The following is a 23,236-nucleotide window of genomic DNA, read 5'->3' as shown; positions in this document are numbered from 1 at the left end:
GCTCTGCCTCATGCGCCGCCACGGGGCTGCTCACCAAAGGTCAGTTTCGCAGGCTGCTCTCCCAGCTCTGGCAGCTCAGAGGGTAAGGCTCGCCTGGTGGGCACAGGGGTGTGTGCATACGTGTGTGCATACGTGTGTGCATCTGTGCACGTGGGCTCTACTTCAGAAACCCGCCCTCCCCAGAGCTTATTAGAAAGGCAAGCTTGGACTTTGCCCCGGAGAATAGGGCTCTGTCAACTCTTCCCCCTCCCATCAGTCCTGGAGCTGAGGGCGCCCTGAGCTCGTGTGGACTGAGGACCAAGGGCGCTGGGGGGCTCATCCCTCTGCGGAAGAGCTTGCAAATGAGTCCCGGCTGCCGCAGGCTGGCGGAAAGCCCGGCCTGCTCATGGAGAGGACCCTTCCCCTCCGCCCTCCGGGCCCTCTGAGAGTTTTAAGTGACACACAGAGCACACTGGGCCCCTGAGTGCTCACGAGGGGTTTCCGTCTCAGCAATGGCTCTATTTTATGTTTTAAAATCGGGCCCCTGCTCGCTGACCAGGGCCGGTCTCGGGCTGGCCCCAGGGCCTCCAGGCCTCCGAGGACAAGGAGGCCCGGCCGCCCCCCGCCCCGCCACCCCCTGGTCACCCCCGGCCTTGGTAGGTCAGGCTCTGGACCAGACATGCATGGACCGGCTGAGTTTAAGAAGCAGCATTCCCTGCCCGGCTGCCGAGGAGCCCAGATCTCTGCTGTCTCCCCCCGAAGGCTGCACTGTGCCCTCCGCCTCGGCTCCAGGTCCTGTAGGACCCCCCAAGTCTGGGGGGTATGAACACACAGAAATCTTATTGCAGCCAGCGGCCATCAGCCCGCTCAGCAAAGCTGTGATCAAGGAGAGAGCACTGTTTGGGGAGCAATGTGCCACTACCTGGCTGTGCACCTTTGTGCAACTCACCTGACCTCTCTGGTCCTCTACTTCCTTCACAAAGAGGAGGAACCTGGGAGGCGCGGTGTCAGGGAGAATGAAATGAAGCCAGAGGATGCACAGAGGTTGCGATCTTTAAAGTTCTGTTTATGATGATGACATTTTTGTTATTTGTTGGTTTCTGGCTCCCTAGGACTCCTCACGAGGGACACACGCATCCCCGCGGCACAGACAGCAGCAGGCGAGCCAGGCCCTCAGCTCATCGGCCCCCCACTCTCGGGCTGGCCCCAGGGCCTCCAGGCCTCCGAGGACAAGGAGGCCCGGCCGCCCCCGGCCGCCCCCCGGCCGCCCCCCGGTCACCCCCGTCCTTGGCTACATGACCTGGTCCTGCCTCCGGCGCAAGCGCAGCACGCGGGCCGCCGACAGGAAGGCCGCCCCGGTGAGCACCTCGGTGACGAAGCTGACCCAGCCCAGGGCCAGCGACCAGCCGAAGCGGATGTCCACCTGCTCCAGGAGCGCCTTCTCCTCCAGCAGACACAGCGCCTCCCTGAAGGCGGCGGCCGAGTAGGCGATGTAGACGCTGATGCCCGCCAGGGTCACCAAGGCTGGGGGGCAGGAGGAGAGGGTCAAGACCTCCCCTCCCCCAAACCCCCTCCCCCCAGCAACCTCTCCCCTCTCCGCCCCCCCACCATCAGTAACTCCCAACCCCCGCCCCCAGCATCTCCTCGTGTCCACTCCTGGGCCTCCCCAAGCACTGCGGCTCACAGCGTCCAGCCCCCCTTCTCTGGGACCTCAGCTCACTCCTGACACCCCCCTAAGTAATGTCTGTCTGCCCCAGGGCTGTGAGCTGCAGGGGCCTCGTCCTGGACTCCCCAGTGCCCAGAGTAGCACCAACACCCAGTGGGTCATCACAGACACGTCCTGAGAGCCGCACTGCCCAGCCCCACAGCCACCGGCCACAGGCGGCGACTGCACCAGTCTCGGCGAGCAGCCCCTGCTCCCCTGCCAGGAGCCAAGGGCTGCCCCGCCCCACCCCCATCCAGCGCTCAGTCCATCCCAGACAGCCCGGCTGGGCAGCGCTGGTGCCCAGACTGGGCCATGGTGAGCCTCTCGTGCCAACAGGAATGATCCCGGGGGCAGGGGACACCAGGGCCTTGGGGTGTTTCCTCCCCAGCTACTCCTCCTACCCCCGCCCCGGGCCCAGGTGTGCATCCTCACTGCCCTGGCTCCGTTAAGGAGGGAAGCTGGGCAGCAGCAGCCCGGTGTGCTGGGCCCCCCTGGAAGTCTCTGGTCTTGGTCAGCCTGTCTTTCAACCCTGAGGCCCTGCTGGTGAGAGCAGCAGGCTGGGGGAGAGAGGAGGGGCCGCCAGCCGGCAGCCCAGAGCTGAAGCCGGCTCCTCGAGGTTTCTTCGGGAAATCGTGAGAGGGGCCCTCAGAACCGGCCCCGCCCTCGGCTTCTCCTGGGACACACACCCCGGACCCCGAGCTGGAAATCTCTCTCCCCACCAGCAGGGGTGTCGCCAATGGGACGCTGAGACGAGAGGTGATGCCCCCCCCCCACGCCGTGGGACCTTGAGCCCCCAACATGGGCACCTACCTCCAAAGAGGAAGAGTGTCCCCGTGAGCAGCAGGAGGAGGGAAGCTCTCAGGAGGAAGCTCAGAAACCCCGTCATCCCCCCAAAAACCATCAGGATCAGGCTGAGCGGCAGCAAAATCACAAAGGTCCCATGCATGGCTTGGAAGAGAGGAGAGCGGGCTGAAAAGGGGCACTAACATCCATCAGTCAATCAACAAACATTCACAGAGCACCTCCCCCTGGCCAGCACCTGCATGCTGGGGAAGCGATGAACAGGGCCGCTGCTGCTCATTATCAATGATCACAATAACGCCAGCCCTTGAGGTCCTTCGGGCACCAGGCCTCACCAGGCCTTTGCGATCTAAGCTTCGCCCTGCTTGTTTCCCCCGCGCCTTTGCAGGTAGGTGGCCCTCAAGCAAAAGGGCAGGAAGGGAAGGGTGGCGGGCTGGGGGGGAGCCCATCCCTCTCAGACAGTGGCGGAGCCAGGATAAGACGTGGAGGCAGCGTCTGGATGGGCCACATGGCCGAGAGCCAGGGGAGGCTGGACCCTGCGTGAGATGGGGCAGAGCCGCAGGCTTCATCTTCAGGCTCCCGGGGCCTTTCTGGCTGCTGTGCTGAGAGTAGCCGGCATGGTGCACTGGAAGACAACGCCCACGTCCACGACCACGTCCACAGGGTAGCCTGGGGTGGTGGGGGGACGCTGTGACTGCACCCTCCTTTGGAACAAGAGTCTCAGATGAGGTAGGTTCGGGGACTGCAGATGAGGGCAGCCTGCGTGCGAGGGGCCCTGCCCGGTCACGGTGTTCTTGGAAGAGAGAGGGGTGGTGGCGCGGGGGTGGGCAGCAGCTGCTGCAGACCCAGGGACGGAGTGGGAGGGGCCTGGCACGGTCTCCCTAGAGCCTGTGGGGGGCTGCACACACCTTGATTTTGCATCTGGTGGGCTGTGCCACAAGCCCGGGACGTGGTCGCTTCTCAGCCGATTAGAAAAAACTAAGGGGAGGAATCTGGCTGGGGAGGGGAGATCACGGGGGTCAGGGCACCAACGCTGGTAAGGGGAAGGGGGGTTGCCAGGTCGAGGAGGTGGGGGCGAGGCACGCTCAGGCACCAGGTGTGTGGAAGGCAGGATTGGCGAGGGCTTTGCAAGGGTGTGAGAACCAGAACAGGTGACAGTGAGATCCAGGCGTGAGACCCCAGGGAAAGAGCATGGAGAGAGCCTAGGGTTTCAAGATCTCAAGATCTAAATATGTGCCCACACGGTGGTGTGGAGCTTCCCAGCAGCCAAAGCTAAAAGGGCAGCACTACCCTACTTCCCTCTTCTCCTTCTGAGCAGGCTCAGCATCGTTTCTTCTAGAGAGTCCTTCCTTGCCCTCATACCCACCCAGTGCCCAGCTCCAGTGTCTTCCTCTGCATCCTCTCAGGGTCACCCAATCCTGGCACGTGTGGCCTATGGTCACGGCATCCATCACTCTTCTGTGTCACCTGTTAGGACGTGGGTTCTGTGACATGGGCAACCTCGTCTCCCCTTTACAACTTGGCAGGGCTTGATGCGTGGGCAATAGGTTTTTGTCCACCTAAGAACATGGCAGTGTTGTTCTAAGACACACACACACACACACACACACACACACACAGAGTGGATAAAATGCAGGCTGTAGAACCAGCTGCTCGGCATGCTCACTGGCCGCTGCTATGGGCCCGTGGCAGCTTGCTGACACCCCCAGAACCCCACTTCCACACCCGCATCGTGGAGGCAATGCTGCCAGCTTATGCTGTTACCACTAGAACAGTCTGTGCCAAGACAATGAAGCAAAGTGGGGTAGCAAGCGAGGCTGGGCACTGAATAAACAACCCTGCCCTCAACAAGGATGCGGGTTTCCAGCCCCTAAATGCCACGGACCTCGGGGAGCAGGGCGACCAGACTGGTCTTCCTCCAGGACCGTCACACAGGGTCAGGATGTGCGTCCCTCCTTGCCTCCCTCCTGCCTGCCTTTTCTAAGGAAAAAGTCTTGGGCAAGAAAGAATAAATAAGCTGGCGTGATACCTATAAATGGTCCCCTGCACAGCGTCGCCGCCAGACTATAGCTAAGAAATGAAATTATTTCTCATTAAGAAATTAATGAGGTTTCCCGGAGTTGGTGCAGCCCGGCAGCCTAGAGTGTGAGCGCCGACAAGCTGCAAGCAGACTTGATGTTCTATTAGATGTCTGGGGAAGAGCAGGCACCCAGGGGAGGGTTGTAAAACCTCCTGCTGCGATCCGGCTCAGGTACCCACACGCATGCACACACCTGAGCCTTTGTTGTTTTATTTCCAAGACCACAGTCCTGGAACCTCACAGTTGCTGGGCTGTGCTGCCTGGAAGTGTCCCCGCGCCCGCCCACACCCCTGGAGGAAGCAGTGGGCCTGGACACAGCTCCCCGAGGGGGACGGGGGATGTGTTCCACAGAGTGCATTTCCAGAGGGAGGCGGGGTGGCTAGGAGGGGGCGGAAGTGCAGTGGGGAGCAAGAGGGTTTGTCTCCAAAAGACCACTTAACTGCACCCTAGCCCAGAATTCATACCCTGTGGGAAGGAAAAATCCTTCCCATTCACTTCCACATACTAAATTCAGCAGATGTGCGCATGGCGTGGCGGTCGGTCCTGTGCTGAATGCTGGTGCAGGGATAAAGATGAATAATTCACAGGCAGTTGGTCTCTGGTGGCCACGCTCACCGCCCACCAGAGCCATCATCGTCTACAATCAACCATGCATTGTTAATCAACCATCTTCATACCCTCGGCCTTCCTCAAATGTCAGTCCCATCACCTGCCAACTGAGGGTCTTTACACCCTACTCTGTCACCCTTCAAACCTCCCATGCACACTGATAAGATACGAAGCCACCCTACAAGCCACGCCCAGGATGGAAATTCCACCAATCACTGCCTAACTTTCCACCAATCACAAGAGCACAGAAAGCCTCCTTTGCATAAAGCCAATCTACCCCTCCCCTTTTGCTTATATAAGCAGGTCCTTGCAGGGCTCCTCGGAGGGTTAGCTCACTCATGAGCCTGCTGAGTTGCGGGAGGTCCTCTGGCTGTAAGCCTGAAATCCCAGATATCAATGGAATAAAGGTGTGTTGTGATATGACTGTTGTAACAGGAGAATTGAGCACTGCAACACACTTGAGCTGTAACCCAGTTAGACTGCCTGTGGCTGTGGGTACGGTCATCGGGCACACAAGGGCATGCAGAGCAAGTGTCTAGGATCCCTGCCCTTGTGGAGTCCAGTACAGGACCCAGATATCGGGGAAGCAAGGAAACAGAAACAGTGATGTGTGCCGAGATCATAAGCATGAGGTGGTAAATGGCGGGAGGGGAATTCTTTGGATAAGATGGCTGCACTCACTTTCTCGGTCACTGTAAAAAAGTCCTATCAGCTAGGTGGCTTAAGAGCAGCAGGAATGTAATCTCTCATGGTTCTGGAGCCCATAAATCAAGGTGTCAGCAGGGGTCCAAGGGCGAGTCCTTCCTGGCCTCTACTAGCACCTGGCAGTTGTCACACATCACTTGGCTTGTGGCCGCATCATTCCAGTCACCCCCTTCATCTTCATGTGATCTTCTCTGCAATTCTCTTCTTATAAGAACAAATGTCATAGGGTTTAGGGCCCATCCAGCTTATCCAAGATGATCCCATCTACGGATCCTTAACACAATCTGCAAAAATGCTTTTCGAAGTAAGGCTGAATTCACAGGCACCAGGGCCTAGGACATGGACACACCTTTGGCAGATGGCACCTTCCAACCCGCTGCAGTGGATTCACAGGGGCTCAACAGATGAGCGCTGAAGTTTTTAAATCCAATTAAAAATCATTATAGTGTTAGCAGCTAATGGCTTCATCAAGGGCAAAGGCGTATCCAAGAGAAGAGATCTTTTTGACTCACTTTTTTGTTGCAAGGGAAGAACAAGCCAGGGAGAAGCAATGGTGTTTACACTAAGGAAACTGCTTGTGGCTCTTCCATTAGCGGAGTGTTCAAAGAACAGCACCAAGAGAAAACCAGGCCCCTGCATGCTTGTGAGGTCAGGAAGTCCCCGAGTGGCTAGCGAAGTAATAGTTCTGCTCTTAAAAAGAACAGGGACGCATCCTTCTCCAGACACTTCAAAAGCTCTGACAAAGGAAGAAAGTCTCAGAACCAATTTCCCAAAGGGGAAAATGTCACTGCCTTTATTTTCAAACCTTGTCAATGTGACTCTGAGACTCTAAGGCAGGCTCCGAGGTACTCAGTTCTATTATGCCTGGTAAGGAAATGGATTTTTTAAAAATTTTGTCAGTGTTTGCCCTCGTGTCTGTTTTCACTGGAATATAGTCCCCTTAGTTATCATCGTAGTGACCAAGGTGTGCTGCTGTGATATAAAAAGATTAAATGTCTACAAGCTAAGACGCAAATTCATATCCCAACCTCACCTCTTATTAAGCAAACCACAGCATCCATCAAAAGCCCGTTTCCTCCCCATTAGCTGGACCACAGCTCTGACCTGGCCAAACCGCCGTGAGTGCTGAATGGAAGAACAGGCTTTGCTTTCCTGTCCCCACGCATCTGAGGCAGGTAGGAGTTGGTAATTCCAATTTTGCAGATGAGAAAACTGAACTTCAAGCTCTTATGCTGGTTGCTCCAAATGGGCCAGAAATCGTCAGAACTGGAAAGAGGCTGACAAGGTGGAGCAGAGGCTGCAGCAGAGGGTGCTCTGCCCCTCCTGGAAGTCAGGAAGGGCTGGGGGTGAGAGGGAGCCCACTGCTGAGCCCTGAAAGTAAGGTGAGGCCAAGTTCACTGGGTTGAGAAGTGGGGGCCGGTGTTCCAGAAGAGGGGACAGAAGCAGTCAGGAGGCATGGCGACATCTCAGCCTTTGCAGCTGGAGAGGTGGCAGAGGCCACACACAGACTCAAGAGCCACACTGAAGCCCACCTCTAGGTCAGCCCTGCTGGAGTTTGTTTTATAGCAATGCACAATAATATTCTTAGAAAAAAAAATAAATCAAGACCCTTTCGACACCCACCTCTACTCTTTCTTCCATTCCTCCCAGAGTGAACCTCTCTAAATGCTTGGCTATACCTCGTCCCAGCTTTCTCACCTGTATTTATACACTTATCAACATGTCTACATATTTCTCTAATTCTGAGGTGTGTGCCGGAGACACCTGGACACATCTGAAAACAGGACACTTTGACGAGGCACAGCATCTCACCATTATAACTGCCAGTGCGGCTGTCTTTCTTAAGAGCATAGAAAATCAAGCTGCATCTTAAAGCCTGGCATGGAGCCATACAAAAGGTCTGATGTGGGGAGTGGAGGCAGAGATAACCCACAGCATCATACTGCCCATAACACTCTCTGACTTGCTTTTATTCATTCCCCAGCTTAAAGTTCTATCCCAGGAGGCTGTTCTTTTTACTGACCACATAATATTCCACAGACGGGCTGTATCACATGTAAAAGTTTAACCATCATTCCATCCATAGGCACTGACTGAGGGTGTATCTTGTTTTTTACTGTTTCTAAAGTGATAGGGTGAACCACTTTTAAGAAGCCTCACGTGGTATACCAAGAAATAAAATTGCTTTGAATGTGATGTTTTTTATTTAAAATGTGTGCGTGACTTTCCACGGGCACTCCGGGAGGCAGCCTGAAACCTGGGTCTTCCTGCCTGGAGGGGCCGCGAGGGCAGGAAATGCTACATCTCTGCCTACAGCAGCCGCACTCCCAGCACACTGAGCACCCCCTCTGGACCCAGGCCACCACTCGATGCATAATGTCCCCAGTCCCATATCCATTCCTGTCCCTTCCACCTCCATTCTCGCAACCTGCCCCAGCTTTTCCCTTTCCACGCTGCTCCGTGTTCCGGCCCCCAGAAAGGCAGGAAAGCCAACCTTGCGATTTTTCAACTTCACCTTCTTAGAGAAAGACCCGGCCATTACTAGCGGTGTTTTTTGGCAGGACAACCAGCCTGCCCTTCCTCCTGGGCTCTTAGACCAGCTGGCAGAAGGCATGGGGAGCAGAAGGGGTGCCTCTGAGAGGCCCTTTCTACACTGCCCTCCAGAAACATCCCTGCTTTCTCTGGAAAGCCAGCCCTGCCCCGGGCTCTGCCCTGTGTCCCTCCCCTACCTGTCTGCAGCAGGCATCGGGGGCTATGACCCAGGCCTACTGGGGGTTCTGCAGGAAGGTCGGGAAAGAGAAAGACCTTCTGCTGGAGTTGCTAAAGCTGGAGAGGATTAAATGAAGGCAGAACTCAAACAGGAAAGGCCACAGAGAAGAACAAAATCGAGCTTATTTCTCTAGATGCCAGCAGGCTTCAGCTTTCCTGGTCCATAGGCCGGTAATTGTTTGCAAAGGTGTGATTGGGTTTCTGTGACTTGCCACCAAAAGACTCCTGGCTGATCTAGCTAGCCTGGCTGATCTAGCTAGCACTAGATTGTGACTCTATCCACACTGTGCTGAATCTGATGATTCCCCATTCCCCCCCAAAAAAAAAAAATCCAGTCCAAACCTCCAGCATCCTCAAAACTAATCTGGAAGACCCATCATCCACAGGTTAACCGAGGCGAACAATGACTCTCTGGCTCCAACTAAGGGCTACAGCTGCCCGGTCCTCTGAGGAAACCGAGCCCAAGAGAAACATCATCTTTATGAAAAAGCAGCATTTTGGAAACTGCTTCCCCCAGACAAATCACTAGCTTCCAATAGTATCCATTCCCAGATGTGTGGCGTTGCTAAAATTCCCAGTTCCCGGAAAATCAGCCTCTAAACAGATGATGTTCAGAGTTTAACAACCCTCTTTGCCTTCCTCCACGCACAGACGATGTCAGCAGCACGGGTCCCTGCCCAGACTTTCCTTCTAGAAACCTGGAAATGTTTTGTGTCTCCCACTATGTATAATCCTCAGAATCCAGGCAGTTTCCTCAGAGCTGTCTGCAGGCTGTTTCTGGGCTCAAGTCCTCAACCCTGATCCTCTAATAAACTCACTTACTTTTGCCAACACTTACTTAAGCCAACACTGGTGCCTGCTTATTGGGCCCTGCGTGGTCGACTTGCTTAGGCTTATTGGAGGAAATAATCAAGGATCTGCCCAGACAGAGGATCTGCGCAGGAGGCTGCTGGGGAGCCTGCTACCGCCCCTCTGCTCGCGCCTCGGCAGCGGGCCCTGCAAGAATAAAAAGTCTTCACATTACGAAAGGGCTCAGACAGACGCAAATCCATTCTGGGATGAGAGATTCTGGGAAAAGCTCCTCCTGGGGATTGCAGCGAGCATGTGTTCTGAAGGGCTGCCTGCTCTCGCCCAGCCGATGGGTGGCAATCACAGCCGCTGCATCCCCGCAATAACTGCAGGAAGAGGCCACAGTTTTCCTCTTCACGCCCACAGGGCAACTGAGGCTCAGAGAGGCGGGACTTTCGCAAGGCCACAGCCTCTAGGAGGGGGTGCAGGGGAACCCACCGTGCTGGCTGGATCAGCCAGGAGTCTTTTGGTAGCAAGTCACAGAAATGCAAATCATACTTTTAAAAAGCAGGGGGTAGACCTAGGTCTGAGGCTGAACAGATGAACAGACCCTGGGGTCTGAGTTTCTCCTGATCCTCAAACTCCTGGTGCCTGGTTGCATTTTCAAGTCACACAAGGAAGCGGGGCAGACTGTGGTCATCCCATCTACCCAGAGGTGGGGTCAGTGGGCCGATGCCCGCCCCGGGCACCGGTCAGGGTCAGGGTCAGGGTCAGCACTCCCTAGATGGGGCTGCCTGACAGTGGCTGGAGGGAATGAGAGGACTGCGTTTACCGAGCTCTTGCCGAGCTCTTGCTACGTGCCAAATACTTGGTATCAAAGCAAGGCAGAGAAATGATAAGCAACACAGAGACACCCCCCACCACGAAACCCCATGCCCCCCAGCCCCCACAAACCACGAGGTGCTGTGAGGTCCCAGCAAAGGTGGTTTTTCATCCAGCTAGTTCTTGGGCTCCTGGCCACGCCCCTGGCGGTTCTGCTATTTCCTCTGGAGAGCTGTGGAGACCAGGGACCAGGGAGCCTCAAATGCCTACCCCGGGCTCACAGAGGTCGGGGGAAGAGTCGGAGCTGGGGTTGGACCCCCAGTTCCCTGACCGCTAAGGCAGAAACTCCTGATTATTCTTGAAACAACGCTCGGAGCACACCCACCCACCCTCCCGTGCGCCCTGGGGTCGGGGCCAGAGCGCAGGGTGCCTCCAGCTCCTGCATGTTCACTGCGAAACCACACAAAGTTACAGGGGGAGCGAGGGACACCCCCCTCCTGCGCCCCACCCGGCTGTTTGGAGAAGACCCCCCCAAATCCCGCGGCGGCCCCCGAGCTCTCCCCCATCCCCACCTTGGCAGGACTCACTAAGAAGTTGCCGGCTGGAGTCGCTGACGGTGACGTTCTCCTGCCAGAAGGGGTTCATCAGCGGCGCGCACGGGCTCTGGACTGGGTGGGGCGGAGGAATCGCTGGGCGGGGGCGCGGGGTTGGGACCCCAGCCCCCCCGGGAGCCCCACCCGGGAGGCGCGCGAGGAGCGGAGCAGCAGCGGACCGAGCCGGGCACCTCTCGAATACCCCGCCCTCTGGCCACCTGCCGCCCACCACCCCGCGCCCCCAGGCTGCGCGTTTGGGGTTGGGGGCTTGGGGAGGGGGCGCGAGCCAAGACGGGCCCCAGGCGAGCCCGGCACGGCGCGGGCACGGCGCGGCCCCAGCCCCTTCCCCGCGGGCACCCTTACCCCGGCAGGTCCGCCAGAGGCCGGAGTGCGAGCTCAGGGGCTCGAGCTGGCTGAGGTTGGCGCCCCCCACTTGGTCCTGCGCCCCCGGGCCGCTGCGCTCCAGCCGCTCGGTGTCAATGATGTACCAGAAGTCGGTGCCGATGGCGGCCGCCAGGAGCACGAAGCTGAGCGCCCCGGTCAGTGCCGCCGCGCCGGCCAGGGCGCCCAGGTGCACCCGCATCGCGCAGCCCCGGGCGCCCGCCCGCCCGCCCCGGCGGCCCCTCCTTGGCGCCAACCCGCGCCCCAGCCCGCCGGCCGCGCCCCGCGCCTCCTCCCAGCTTCGGAGCCGGGAGCTGGAGCCCAAGCCCCGGGCTGGATCCCTCGTCCCGGGCTGGCTCCGCCCCTCAGACCCTCACCTGCGCCGCGGACCTGCGCGCGCTCCGCCCTCGGACCCGCGTCCCCAGCCCCGGGCGCGGCTGCGCCTCGGGGCCCTCCCTGGAGCGCTCGGACTTCAGACCCCTGCTGAGCCTTCGCCCGCCTCCCTGACGCCCCCCACCTCCCCTGGACCCCACCCCAGCCTGGGGCACCGTCTCACCCACTCCTTGCTCGCCCCCAAGCCTTGTCCCTCCGTCTCCAACGGAACCCCAGCCCCTCTCCACGCGGCCCTGCGTCTCCCTCCCCGCCCCAATGCGCCTGTCTCTCCCACACCGCGCCCCAACTTCCAGCTCCAGCCTGGCGCTCCAGAAGCCGCCTGGCCGGCCCTTCCCGCATCTTCCCCTACTTGCAGGGGTGGGGGTGGAAGGACATGCCCAAGTGTCCCGACTCCTCCACGCCCAAGCCAGTCCTGAGATGTTGCCGGACCTCTGTGAGCCTCAGTTTCCCGTGTCCTCAGATGAGGATCCTGACAGCTACCAACCCTAGAAGGCAGCCTGAGAGGGGCTGACATGGTAGAAGGATCCGGTGGCCTCCGAGGAGTAAGCCCAACGCTGCTGGTCTCAAAATAGGTGGGAAATGCCTTGAAAATTGGGGTGGGGTACATTTTTTTTTAATAAATTTTATTTTTATATTCCCCATACAATTACAACCCCCTTATTTTGACCCCAATCCCTCCCCTCCCCGCCCCCTACCCCCCATAGAGTGTCTCTGGTTCATAGTTGTTTGTTGATTTTGATTTTCACTTTCTTATAGTTATTCATTTTCCTGGTCCCTTATTTAAGTTTTCTAGATTCCTGCTATGAGTGAGACCATCCGGTATTTTTCTTTTTCTTTCTGGCTTATTTCGCTGAGCAGGATCCCTTCCAGCGCCATCCATGTTGCTGCAAATGGCATGTGTTTATCTTTTTTGAATGCTGAGTAATATTCCATGGTGTATATGGACCACATCTTCTTGATCCAGTCATCTATTTTGGGGCATTTGGGCTGTTTCCAAAACTTAGCTATTGTAAACAGTGCTGCTATAAACATAGGGGTGCAGGTGCTCTTTGGAATGGATGTTTCTGTGTCCTTTGGGTAAATACCTAGGAGTGGAATTGCTGGATCATATGGAAGCTCTATGTTTAGTAGGTCCAGAAATCTCCACACAGCTCTCCATAGTGGTTGGACCAGTTTGCACTCGGGGTGGGGTACATTTTAAGTATCCTCTCCTTAATGTAATTAATGACTCTTGAATGATGGAGTTATCTGCTACCTCTCTATCTGCTCCTATTCAGACAATATGCTAGAGCTCTAGGATAGTTCAGTCAACACCATTCTGACCCACCTTCACATTCTAGACGCCTTTCAGCCGGTGGTGTCCTCTTGACATAATTCTGAAGTAAAAGTAGAGTTGGTTGGGAACGGCTCCCCCAAGGAAAAGGAGAAGACCTTGGGAGGAGAAGGCTTGAGGCCCACCTGGAATATAGATGTGATGTCTGGAAGTACAGCAGCTCTCATGCCACCATGAAGACAAACCTCCTCATGAGGCTGAGTCTCTGATAACATCATTGAAAGCTGCCTCACCTTTGAAGTACCTACCTCCAGACTTGTTAGAAAATAAAGATAAACGCTTCTCTGTGTAAGCCGTTATCTTAGGGAAGCTGTGTTTAGACTGAATGCCTTAGTCCTATCCAACAGTGTATCATTGACTCTCAGGTTAGCACATGATACACAGTAGATGTGTCTTGAAGATTTGTTGATTTAATAAGTGAATTCTGCCCAAAAGTCTCTTCTGACAAGCTCAGCGCTAAATTTATGTGGCAAAATCATAAGGAACCAACTCGGGGCTTTAGATATCTAGCTAGGATATCAGTATGGCTATTAAGAGTGCCAGGCTGGGGAGAAATGGCCTCTGTTTATTAAGTCTCATGAGGTCACGATGTTCAACTGGCCAATTGGACTCCACAGATGTGACCTGGCATAACTGTTTCAGTGCAAAGCCTCCATCTGTCTGTGAGAGACACCCAGAGGAGCTGGCTGCCACACTCCATATCCTTTATGATGGAATTAGTTTAACATGAAAAGGCACCAGGAGCCCACTGGTCTAATGTCCCCATCACATGCCTGGCAGGATGCCAAGGCATCCTCTGTTCCAGGAGAACCTCTTCCCAAATCTGGATAAATGATTATCCAGAACACCTGGGTTCCTGTGCCACTAACCTGCTGAGCCTCCGCTTCCTTGTCTGTAAAAGGGATTAGCACAAATATCCCCTTCTAGAAACCTGTCACAGTGACTGCCCACCTTCTGAAGCCTTCCATTGTACCAGGAACATCAGTTGTTTCCCTTAGGAATCGTCACAACAATCCTATGAGAAAAGTATGCTTTGCCTCCCCCATTCTTAAAATTGGCAAACCCCCCCCCCAAAATATACACAATTAATGTATACAGTTTGGTGAGTTTGGACATATGTACACATTTGTGTGACCATCATCACAATCAAGATAATAAACACATTCACCCCCTCCCAAACTTTCCTAGTCTCTCTTCGTTGTTGCTTTGTTTCTGTCTTGTGATAAGAACATTTAACCTGAGCGCTCCCCTTGGAATGAACTTTGAAGTGCACAGGACGATACTGTTGATGGAGGCTTGGTGTTGTACGGTAGGTCTCTTGCACTGACTCATTCTACATCACTGTGACTTTATACCCACTGGGCACCAGTTCCTCAGATGACTCTCCACCACCCTCTGGAACTGCTACACGTTTGACTGGGTACCTCACACAAGAGGAATCATGACTATTTGTCCTCCTGTGACTGGCTTGTTTCAGTTGGCATAATGGCTTCCAAGCCCATCATGTTGTTACAAGTGCTTCTCTTTTTTTTCATTTTATATGTTTTCTACATCATTTTTCATTTTTGCACACTGTATGCATTTTCATTTTGGTTATATTCCCCATACAATTCCCACCCCCCCCTTATTTTGACCCTAATCCCTCCTCCCCCTGTAGTGTGTCTCTGGTTTATAGTTGCTTGTTGATTTTGATTTTTACTTTATTATAATTAGTCTTTTTCCTGGTCCCTTATTTAGGTTTTCTAAATTCCTGCTATGAGTGAGACCCTCTGGTATTTTTCTTTTTCTTTCTGGCTTATTTCACTGAGCATGATCCCTTCCAGCTCCATCCAGGCACCCCTATGTTTATAGCAGCACTATGTACAACAGCTAAGCTATGGAAACAACCCAAATGCCCAAAAATAGATGACTGGATCAAGAACATGTGGTACACGGGGACTCCCCGGTTGAGCGCTGGGTTGCGAAGCTGCCCGCAGCCTCTGCAGCACCGGTTCAATCCCCAGCTGCTCCCCAGCTACTGGAGGAGGGTCCCGCATGGCGCGCAGACCTCTCCTGCCGCCCGCTGCTCCCCTCAGCAGTGTACTTCGGTCCTTCTGCCTGCTCTGCTCCCCGCTCTGGCTCTGGTGAATTCTCTCACCCTCCCGCACTCTGACTGTACCCAGTGCTTGTATAAATAAATAAATAAATCTTTAAAAAAAGAAAAGAAGATGTGGTACATATACACAAGCAATCAAACAAGTGCTTATTTTTTAAGACTGAATAATATTGCACTGTATGTGTATTTACTACACATACACCTCTCACCTCCCACATCTCTGGCCTGTACCCCAGCTCTTGTGTACATAAATAAATAAATCTTTTTTTTTTTTAAAGGGAGAATCAGCGAGGTTTTACTTCCAATGCCCCCTCCACCAAGCTCTACCTGAGTGACCCTGGGTGCAACTTTTACTTCTCTGAGCTTCGTTTTTCTTCTTTGGAAATATGGGTGTGAAGCTACCAAACTCACAGTTATCTTCAAATTACATGAGGCAATGTGTTGGTCTGCTTGGACTGCTGTAACAGAACATCACAGACTCGGGGCTTGTAAACAACAGAGCCTTATTTCTCACGATTCTAGGACGGCAACATGATGGCATCATCAGATTCTGTGTCTGGTGAGGACCAGCTTCCTGGCTCTGGGGACTTGCTGCTGCGTCTTCACATGCGGGAGGGGCGGGCAAGCTCACCACCATCTCTTTATAACAGGCACTGATTTCGCTTATGAAGCTCTTGCTCATGATTTAATCACCCCCAAAGTCTCCAACCTCCAAATACCATCCCACTGAGGGTTAGGAGGAACCAGGGTGGACGTAAACACTCAGTCCATAACAGACAGTATAGAAGAGAGCATTCACCCCAGAACCTGGCGCACAGTAGGTGCTCAACACACACGCAGTAGATGTTAGCAGCCCTCTTTCCCCCTGTGCAGCTTGCTCCTCGCCGTGACTGGGTGGCAGGCAGAAGACGCACATCCCATCTCCATCTTCCAGGTCACCAATCACAGAATGTCAGGTATTAGCCTCTAACTGCTCCATATGCCTCCTGTGTACCCCGTAGCCATGCCACTGGGACATCAGCTGCTTGGGGGCAGAATTGGATTGCACCCCCACAGTTTCTCTAGGGGCCCCCAGCAAGTGTCTGGGCCTGGAGAACATTCCTCTAACAATCTGCAGGCGCTTACAACAGCTCCTGACCCCAGCCACCTGCTGGCATGGCCTCCCCACTCCTGACCCAGAACCAGTGCTCAGGGAGCCTGTGTTAAGAGCAGGTGCTGGTGGGGCTGTGGGGTATTGAACCCCCAGGCCCTGCTGGTGGGAGCATAAAGTGGGACAAACAGTTCCTCAAAATGTGAAACAGAAGTGACCACGTGAGCCATAATTTCATTCAAGCAGACCACAGAAGACTGGTTCGCAAAGGTTCATAGCTGTGCTACTCACAATAGCCCAGATCAGGGAAAACCACGCAAGTGCCCACCAGCCGATGAATAGACAGACAAAACGCAGCCCATCCAGATGCCAGACTATGATGCCATCCTATAGAACAGCTACAAGGAGGTGCCCAGAGCCATCGAGCCAAGGGAAAACAAGTCTTCATATGCGGTTCCATTTACACCATCAGTCCAGACTGCGCAGGGAGGGTGTGCTGGTCTGGGCTCAACACACACTCCTCTCTTACGAGGATTTGTTTGCTGCATTACAGAGGCTGAGAAGGATCACCCACCTGCCAGCGGAGGGGCCCAAGTCCTGAGAAGCAGCAGATCCTACGATGTGAATCCCAGTGCCCAGAGAAGATGAGGAGAAAGGCCATGTCCCGCCGGGCGATGGGAGGAAGCAGACCGCCGCCCTGTTCTTTCTGTTTACGGGCGCTGAGCACTCTCATCCTAGAGCGCAGCCAGCTCCTCTGAGCCCACCTGCTGATGCCAGCGGAAGCACCCCTCGAGCACCCAGAGACAGTCCATCCGGGCGCCCAAGGCCAGTAAGCCGACAGCTAATTGCCACAGGGGGAATGAGGAATGACTGTAAATGGACTGAGGTTGCTTTTGAGAGTGAAACGAACATTCTAAAATTAGATTCCGGTGATTATTGCACAACCCTGTAGATAAGCTAAAAGCCACTGGGTTTAGAGATACATTCAAAGTCTCAAAGCCTATGTCGGGGACTTACCCAGGTCACATGGAGAGGGTGGAGGTGACACCCTGATTCTCATCACAACAACCCACTTACTAGGTGTGTCTGTCGCCATGGCAGCTTCATCTCACTTAACACAACAATCCCAGCGGCCACCCGTGGTCAGCAAAGGGCTGTGGCGGCAGCCACTCTCGTCCCGGGCTCCCTCGAGGTGCACAGCCTCCTGAGGCCTTGGTTTCTCCATCCGCAGAGAAGGTGTAAAGACAGTCCTGGTCCTGAGATCATGAGCACATGACCTGGACCCACACATGGAAAGCTCTGAGCAGAGCCTGGGTAACCCATAGAAACAGCCAGAAACATTAGTCAGCTTGTGCTATTAGTGCAGGTCCTTTCTACAGAACACGACAGGCGGCTCAGGGTGACCCACAGGGTCACGCCACTAACAGGACATTCAACCCAGGCCTGGCTCCAGAAGTGAGGCCGCTGCCACGACCTGGGGTATCCATCTGAACAAGCAGGTCTGACATCGTCTCCTCCCCCGCGTCAGACAGCAGCCGGTGCCCCTGTCCTCCCAGAGCATGTTTGTAGCTCCTGAGGAAACAGTCTCTCCAGATTATGAATACCAGAACCGACACGTCAGTGCCGGCACCAGCCACCAGCCGGCTCCCCACAGTCCTGCCGGGCCAGGGCTTGCAAAGTCTGAGCTGGGAATGAGCTGATAGGGATTCTGAGCATCACAAGGAGGAGATTGTGACCAGCCAGTTCTCTGAGGTCATGGTCCCTTGGAAATGCAGGCTGCAGGGCGCAGCTGCTCCCTTCCCCAGCCAAGACTGCAACCAGCCTCCACGAAGGACATGTGGCCCTTCACGCTGCCTCGCTCAGCAGGGGCTGGGAGGGAACAGAGGCGCTAGAACCCTAGAGTGGGGAGACAGCTGAGCATCAGGCCATCATCTTGCAGAGGGGCCGTGAGGAGATGAGAGCTGCCTTGTTGGCAGGTGTCAGTTTATTGAGCAGCTACTGTATGCCAGGCACTAAGGATGGAACAGGAATTGGATAAGGTCCCCTGCTTCCTCCAAGGAGCTCATACAGTCTTGGGGACACAGAAAAGGAAGGAAATATGCAACAAGGTGTCACACATGCTGTCATAGAAGTAGGTCAAAGCTGTGCTATTTGGGGGTAGCTGGCACTTGTGGAGAGCTCAGACAGTGCCTCCACACCAAGGGATTCAGGTAGCCCCCTTCCAGCCTCCACCCCAATCACATTCCCTCGAAACCCCACCATTCAGTGAGATTTCATCTTCACCGCAATCCCATGTGGATTTTCTGTGGCCACTGCACCAAGTTATCACAAATTTCGTGACTTAACCCAACACACAATTGTGCTTATTCTCTTATGGTTCTGGAGGTAGGAAACCCACACTCAGAACTTTCCCTGGGCTGAAATCACAGGGCTGTGCTTGTTCTGGGGGCTCTTGGGCAGTGTCATTTGCTGGTTTTCCCAGCACCTAGAGGCGCCTGCACTCCTTGGCTTTTAGCCCCTCCCTCTGTCTTCAGAGCCAGCCACACAGCACAGCTTCTCCCCGCTGGCTACTTCTGTCCTTGACTTGTTTCACTGACTCCCTTCCCTCCCTGATGACATCACACCCACATAATCCAGGAAAACCTCTTCATCTTGAGAGCCTCAACTTAATCCCATCTGCAAAGCCCCCTTTTAGGTGGAAAGTAACATAGTCACAGGGTTCAGGGATTAGGACGGGATATGATTCTGCCTAGCACAAACCCTAACAAAACTAGGGCTTGCTACACCCCCACACTGGAAATGAGAAAACCAAGGAGTAGGAAGGCGAAGTAACTTATCCAAAGTCGGCAAAGGAGCAGGGATTTGGACCAGGGCTTACCTGGTCCCCAAGAGCAGGGAAGAGTCTCCACTCTGCTACAAAGGACAAGGGAAAAGCCCAGGACTGGACAGCAGAAAGCAGTTTGCTGTAAGAGGAGGTCCCAAGCCAAATTGTGGGGCTGACAGCTGGCGGCACCCCCTCACTTTCAGAACCACCACTGCTCCCCACATGAGCTGAACTCCCCCAGACACACCAGACCAGCTTCTCCTGTAGTTCAAATCATCAAGACAAATACAGTGACTTAGGTGGAAGCTTCTGGAAGTCAGCCAGTTGTCTCTGCTCCCCAACTCATTTGAATGTCTGAAAACAAGGAGCACCAGTCTCCCATCTGAAAAATGGGCAAAATGGATGCCTAGTCGCATGAGCACACGACACACCCTCCCTCCTTCTGTTCTTCACCCTGACCCTGCAGTTTTGTCCAGAAACATTTTCCTGTTTTAAGAAGTATCTCGTTTCTATGACAGCCAAGGGAAATAATGCGTCTAGACTCAGGCCAGACCAGCTGGCCTCCTCCAACCTCAGCCAGTGCGCGGAGTCTGCATAGCGGCCCACAGAGAACATGCCTCAGGGACTCCTGGGGTCAGCCAGACCGGGAAGGAGTGGAAAAGTCTAATACAAGAATAGTGTATAACAACAACAACAAAGAGGTAGTGCATAGCTTTTTTTTTTTTTTTTTAATATTGGGGGAGAAAGAAGATAAGGAAAGTAGTCTTTTATCCTGTCACCAGAGAAGCCTCTGCTTGCATGCCAGACTCATTTCTAATCATTTTTCCTGTGAATAAAGTAATGAGGATAGTGTTCATTGTGCTTTCTCTGGGTGCAGGGCCCTGTTCTGAGAGTTCTATGTGCATCATGTCAGTGCTCACAGCAACGCGATGAGGGGGGTGGCATTATCATCCCCAGTTAGCAGGTGGGAATGTCGAGGCAAAGAGGTGAAGGGATGAAAGGAGAGATAGATGTGTAGGTGACTGAGCACGGGAGTCAGGGCAGTGGATTAGAGTAGGGGCTCTGAAAGCAGACCCCAGGAGTTCTTTTATTTTTCTCTTACATTATATGGATGATATCAACACGAGTCATAAAATACACAAGTCTTAAAATTCAAGGAATACAGAACGCCATGCAGTGAAGAGCCTCGCCTCCACTCCTGATCCCAGTCCCCAAGTTCCCTTCCCCAGGGGAAACCACACTTAGAAATTTGTTTGCATCTTTCCGGAGATACATTGTGCAGGCCAGTACATGGCTTAGCACACCGTGCATACATTTCTTTTTCCACAAATGGCGGCTTAAACCTTGCTTTGTTCACTCAAGGAAATGTCTCATGGGTCATTACAAGTCAATTGGTGTGGGTGGGGAGGGAGTTCTAACTTAGGTGCATAGCACTGAGAAGCCATTTAACTAGGTGCTCCTTCATGCAGGTACAACCCACAGGGAGTGCTCACGACATGTGATCATTAGGATTGTAATCACACAGCACAGGGAGTCTTCTCATTGACTAAAATGACCTCACTCAGTTGGACTTCATATGCAAAAATAAAAATAAACATTGATCCATGGCTTGCCCCACATGTCAAAGTTAACTCTAAATGGATCACAGACTTACATGCCAAAATGGAAAAGCTATACACTAAAGGAGAATATAGGAGGACATGGGATAACCTGGGGTTAAGCAAAGATTCCTTAGGTAGAACATAAAGAGCATAACTCATAACAGAAAAAAGTCAGTGGTTCCCAGTGATGCCTCCTCCTGGGAATCATATCTTTGGGTGGTCTCCTTCTGTGTGAGTGGTGGACCTTGCTCTTAGCCAACAGAGCACAGCAAAGGTGATGGGTGTCATTTCTGTGATGCCGTCCAATGAGCCTGCAGTTTCCATCTTGCTGGTAGACTTGCTCTGCCTGCCTTCTTGGCTTCCATGACTCACGATGGAAGATCAGCATGGCCAGAAACTGTACGATCCTCTTATCAACATCCCTGAGGATCTGAGAGCCTCAGGAGACAGTCCAGGAGGAACTTTTCTGCCAATAACATGAGTGAGCCAAGACTCGGATTCTTCCCCAGTTGAGCTTTCAAATGAGACCACTGCCCGTGCTGACAACCTGCTCAAAACCTTATAAGAGACAGTGAAGCCGAGACCCAGCCAAGGAACCACAGAAAGGGTGAGATAATAGGTGTGCTCTTTTAAGCCATTGTGTTTGTGGTGGTTTCTTGCACAGCCATAAAGATAACTACTACATGATTCTGGAGCGTAATTTGGGGCTGTGTGTCAAGGACTTTAACCAGTGCATATTCTTTGATTCCTCAGTTCCACTTTGGGAAACAGAGACATTGTTCCATAAAGTACTTCCAAAGATATCATCACAGAGATGCCTAGTTGGAGAAAACTACCTAGCATTTAGTGAGGACCTACTAGGTGCCAGGAGCTTCATATGCTTTCCTTCACTGAAGACTCACAGCCGGCTTATAATATTATGCCCATTCTACATAGCAGAAAAGACTCTCCAAGACATGAATGATGCACTCAAGAGAAATCAGACGATGTTTATAAAATTGTTAGTACAGTGTCTGGCACACAGAAGTGCTCCATAAATCTTAAATCAATCAAACTTACTCTGTTTCCAGTTGCAGAAACCTAATCCAAATAGTCTAAACTGGAAAATTCCACAGAATCAGGGAGCTCAGAGGTGCTTCTGGCTGTATCCAGGAGCCGGGAAGAGAGCTATCACCAGGTCTCTGTCTTTGCCAACCTATTAGCTCTTCTTGCTTCTGTTTCTCAGGCTCTATCCACACGACAGGCAAAGGTCCCAGACTTCTTTCCTCCTAGTCTAGCAGCCCGGGAGAATAACAACATCCCATACCCCAAATCCATAGGCTAATCCCAGAGAAGAATCTGATTGGTCCTGTTTGGGTCACATGTCTCTTTCAGTAGTCTGGGGCCAGGAGGTTGGCCCTCGGTGACTGGCCACCCTGAATCACATGACCCTAGAAGAGGGTACGAGTGCCTTGATTCATAATCCCTCCCAGAACCACAAGGATGGAGCAGATTGGCTCCTGAGAGGAAGGAGAGCCGCGGACAGAATCAGCACACCCACCCGATTTATCAAGGATCACTCCCACGTGGATAGGAGCCGTGAAGGCCACCGTCCAGCCCCGCCACCCCACCCAGCTCCAGAGTCACCTGGCTGCCATCGCACAAGCTGGTCTCCCACCTTCCCGCTCTAACCTTTTCAAGCTTCAGGACCTTTCAGTGAGAACTAAAGGCCGCTGTCAGCATCCTGGAAAACAGTTCTGCCCAACAGGGTGCGGCAAAAAGAGGCTCAAGAAAGCCTGGGGGGGCGAAAGCCAGCTGGATGCAAAGGGCAGAGCCAGCCAGAGCTGACAGGCCCCAGTCCGCACCTGCGAGGTTGTCAGGGAGGCAGCCAGCCCAGGAGGGCTTCCGAAGGCCAGGCGGGGGCTGGAAGCTTCCAAATCAACTAGAAAATGGCCACTGCTTTTTGAGTACTTAGGGGCCAGACTCCATAATAGACACATTACCCACTTAATCCCTTCAACAACCCTATGAGTGATGTGCTACCAAGACTCCCATTTTAGAGAAAGGGAAACTGAGGCACACAGTGAGGTATAGTGACTTGCCCCCAAGTCATAGAATCGAATTGGAGACTCCACCCCAGACTGACTTGCTTTGCTGTTATGCTTTTCTACTAACCATTAGGCCACATGGCCCTTGCTGGGAACTGGCACAACCCAGCACATTACAGGCCCACTGAGGACTTTGGGGTCCTCCTCTGAGTCCCCACCTAGATCCCACCCCCCCCCCCCGAGACTGAGCGCCCTGGAGACAGAGTGCCGAAGAGAAGGAACTCACATGTTGGCACAAGCCGCCAGTCCCCTCGTCTACACAGACACACCACTGACCATCTAGAGAAGCGGGCTCTCTCTGTAAGACCTAGCTCTTACATAGCGCCTCAACCAACTTTTTCTTAAGGGGCCAGAAAATATTTGAGTCATTCCCCGGGCATAGGATCTTGGCCACAATTATTCAGCTCTGAGGTTGCACAGAGGGTAAAGCAGTAGGAACAGTTACAAGCAAGTATTCCCATAACACTTCACTTATGGAAGAAGGCAGTACATGGGGCTCGGCCTGGGGCCAGTTTACCCACCCCAATTCTATAGGAACACTTCAGACACTGAAGAGAGGAAGGTGTGTTTATTGAGCAAC

General features: G+C 53.7%; 1 protein-coding gene across 6 annotated transcripts; it reads right to left on the bottom strand.

Annotated features, from left to right (window-relative positions):
• Positions 1-1,270: 1,270 nt before the first annotated feature.
• TMEM114 (transmembrane protein 114) lies at positions 1,271-17,253 on the bottom strand. Of its 6 annotated transcripts, none has more exons than XM_054693857.1 (5): positions 17,222-17,253; positions 3,852-3,952; positions 2,724-3,110; positions 2,495-2,653; positions 1,271-1,503 (listed from the first exon to the last, which is right to left on the bottom strand). In XM_054693857.1, the coding sequence occupies exons 2-5, from the start codon at positions 3,934-3,936 to the stop codon at positions 1,271-1,273; spliced, it is 864 nt and encodes a 287-aa protein (XP_054549832.1). In that variant the 5' UTR covers positions 3,937-3,952; positions 17,222-17,253. The 6 variants fall into 6 exon arrangements, with proteins under 6 accessions (XP_054549832.1, XP_054549831.1, XP_054549833.1 ...); XM_054693856.1 differs by lacking the exon at positions 17,222-17,253 and adding an exon at positions 16,719-17,197; XM_054693858.1 differs by lacking the exon at positions 17,222-17,253 and adding an exon at positions 17,162-17,196.
• Positions 17,254-23,236: the final 5,983 nt, after the last annotated feature.

Source organism: Talpa occidentalis, unplaced genomic scaffold, assembly GCF_014898055.3.
Source record: "Talpa occidentalis isolate TD23 unplaced genomic scaffold, MPIMG_talOcc4v2.1 talOcc4.12, whole genome shotgun sequence".
Lineage (NCBI taxonomy): Eukaryota > Metazoa > Chordata > Mammalia > Eulipotyphla > Talpidae > Talpa > Talpa occidentalis.
Note: the sequence above shows the minus strand (reverse complement) of the source record. Positions and strands in the feature narration are given on the sequence as shown.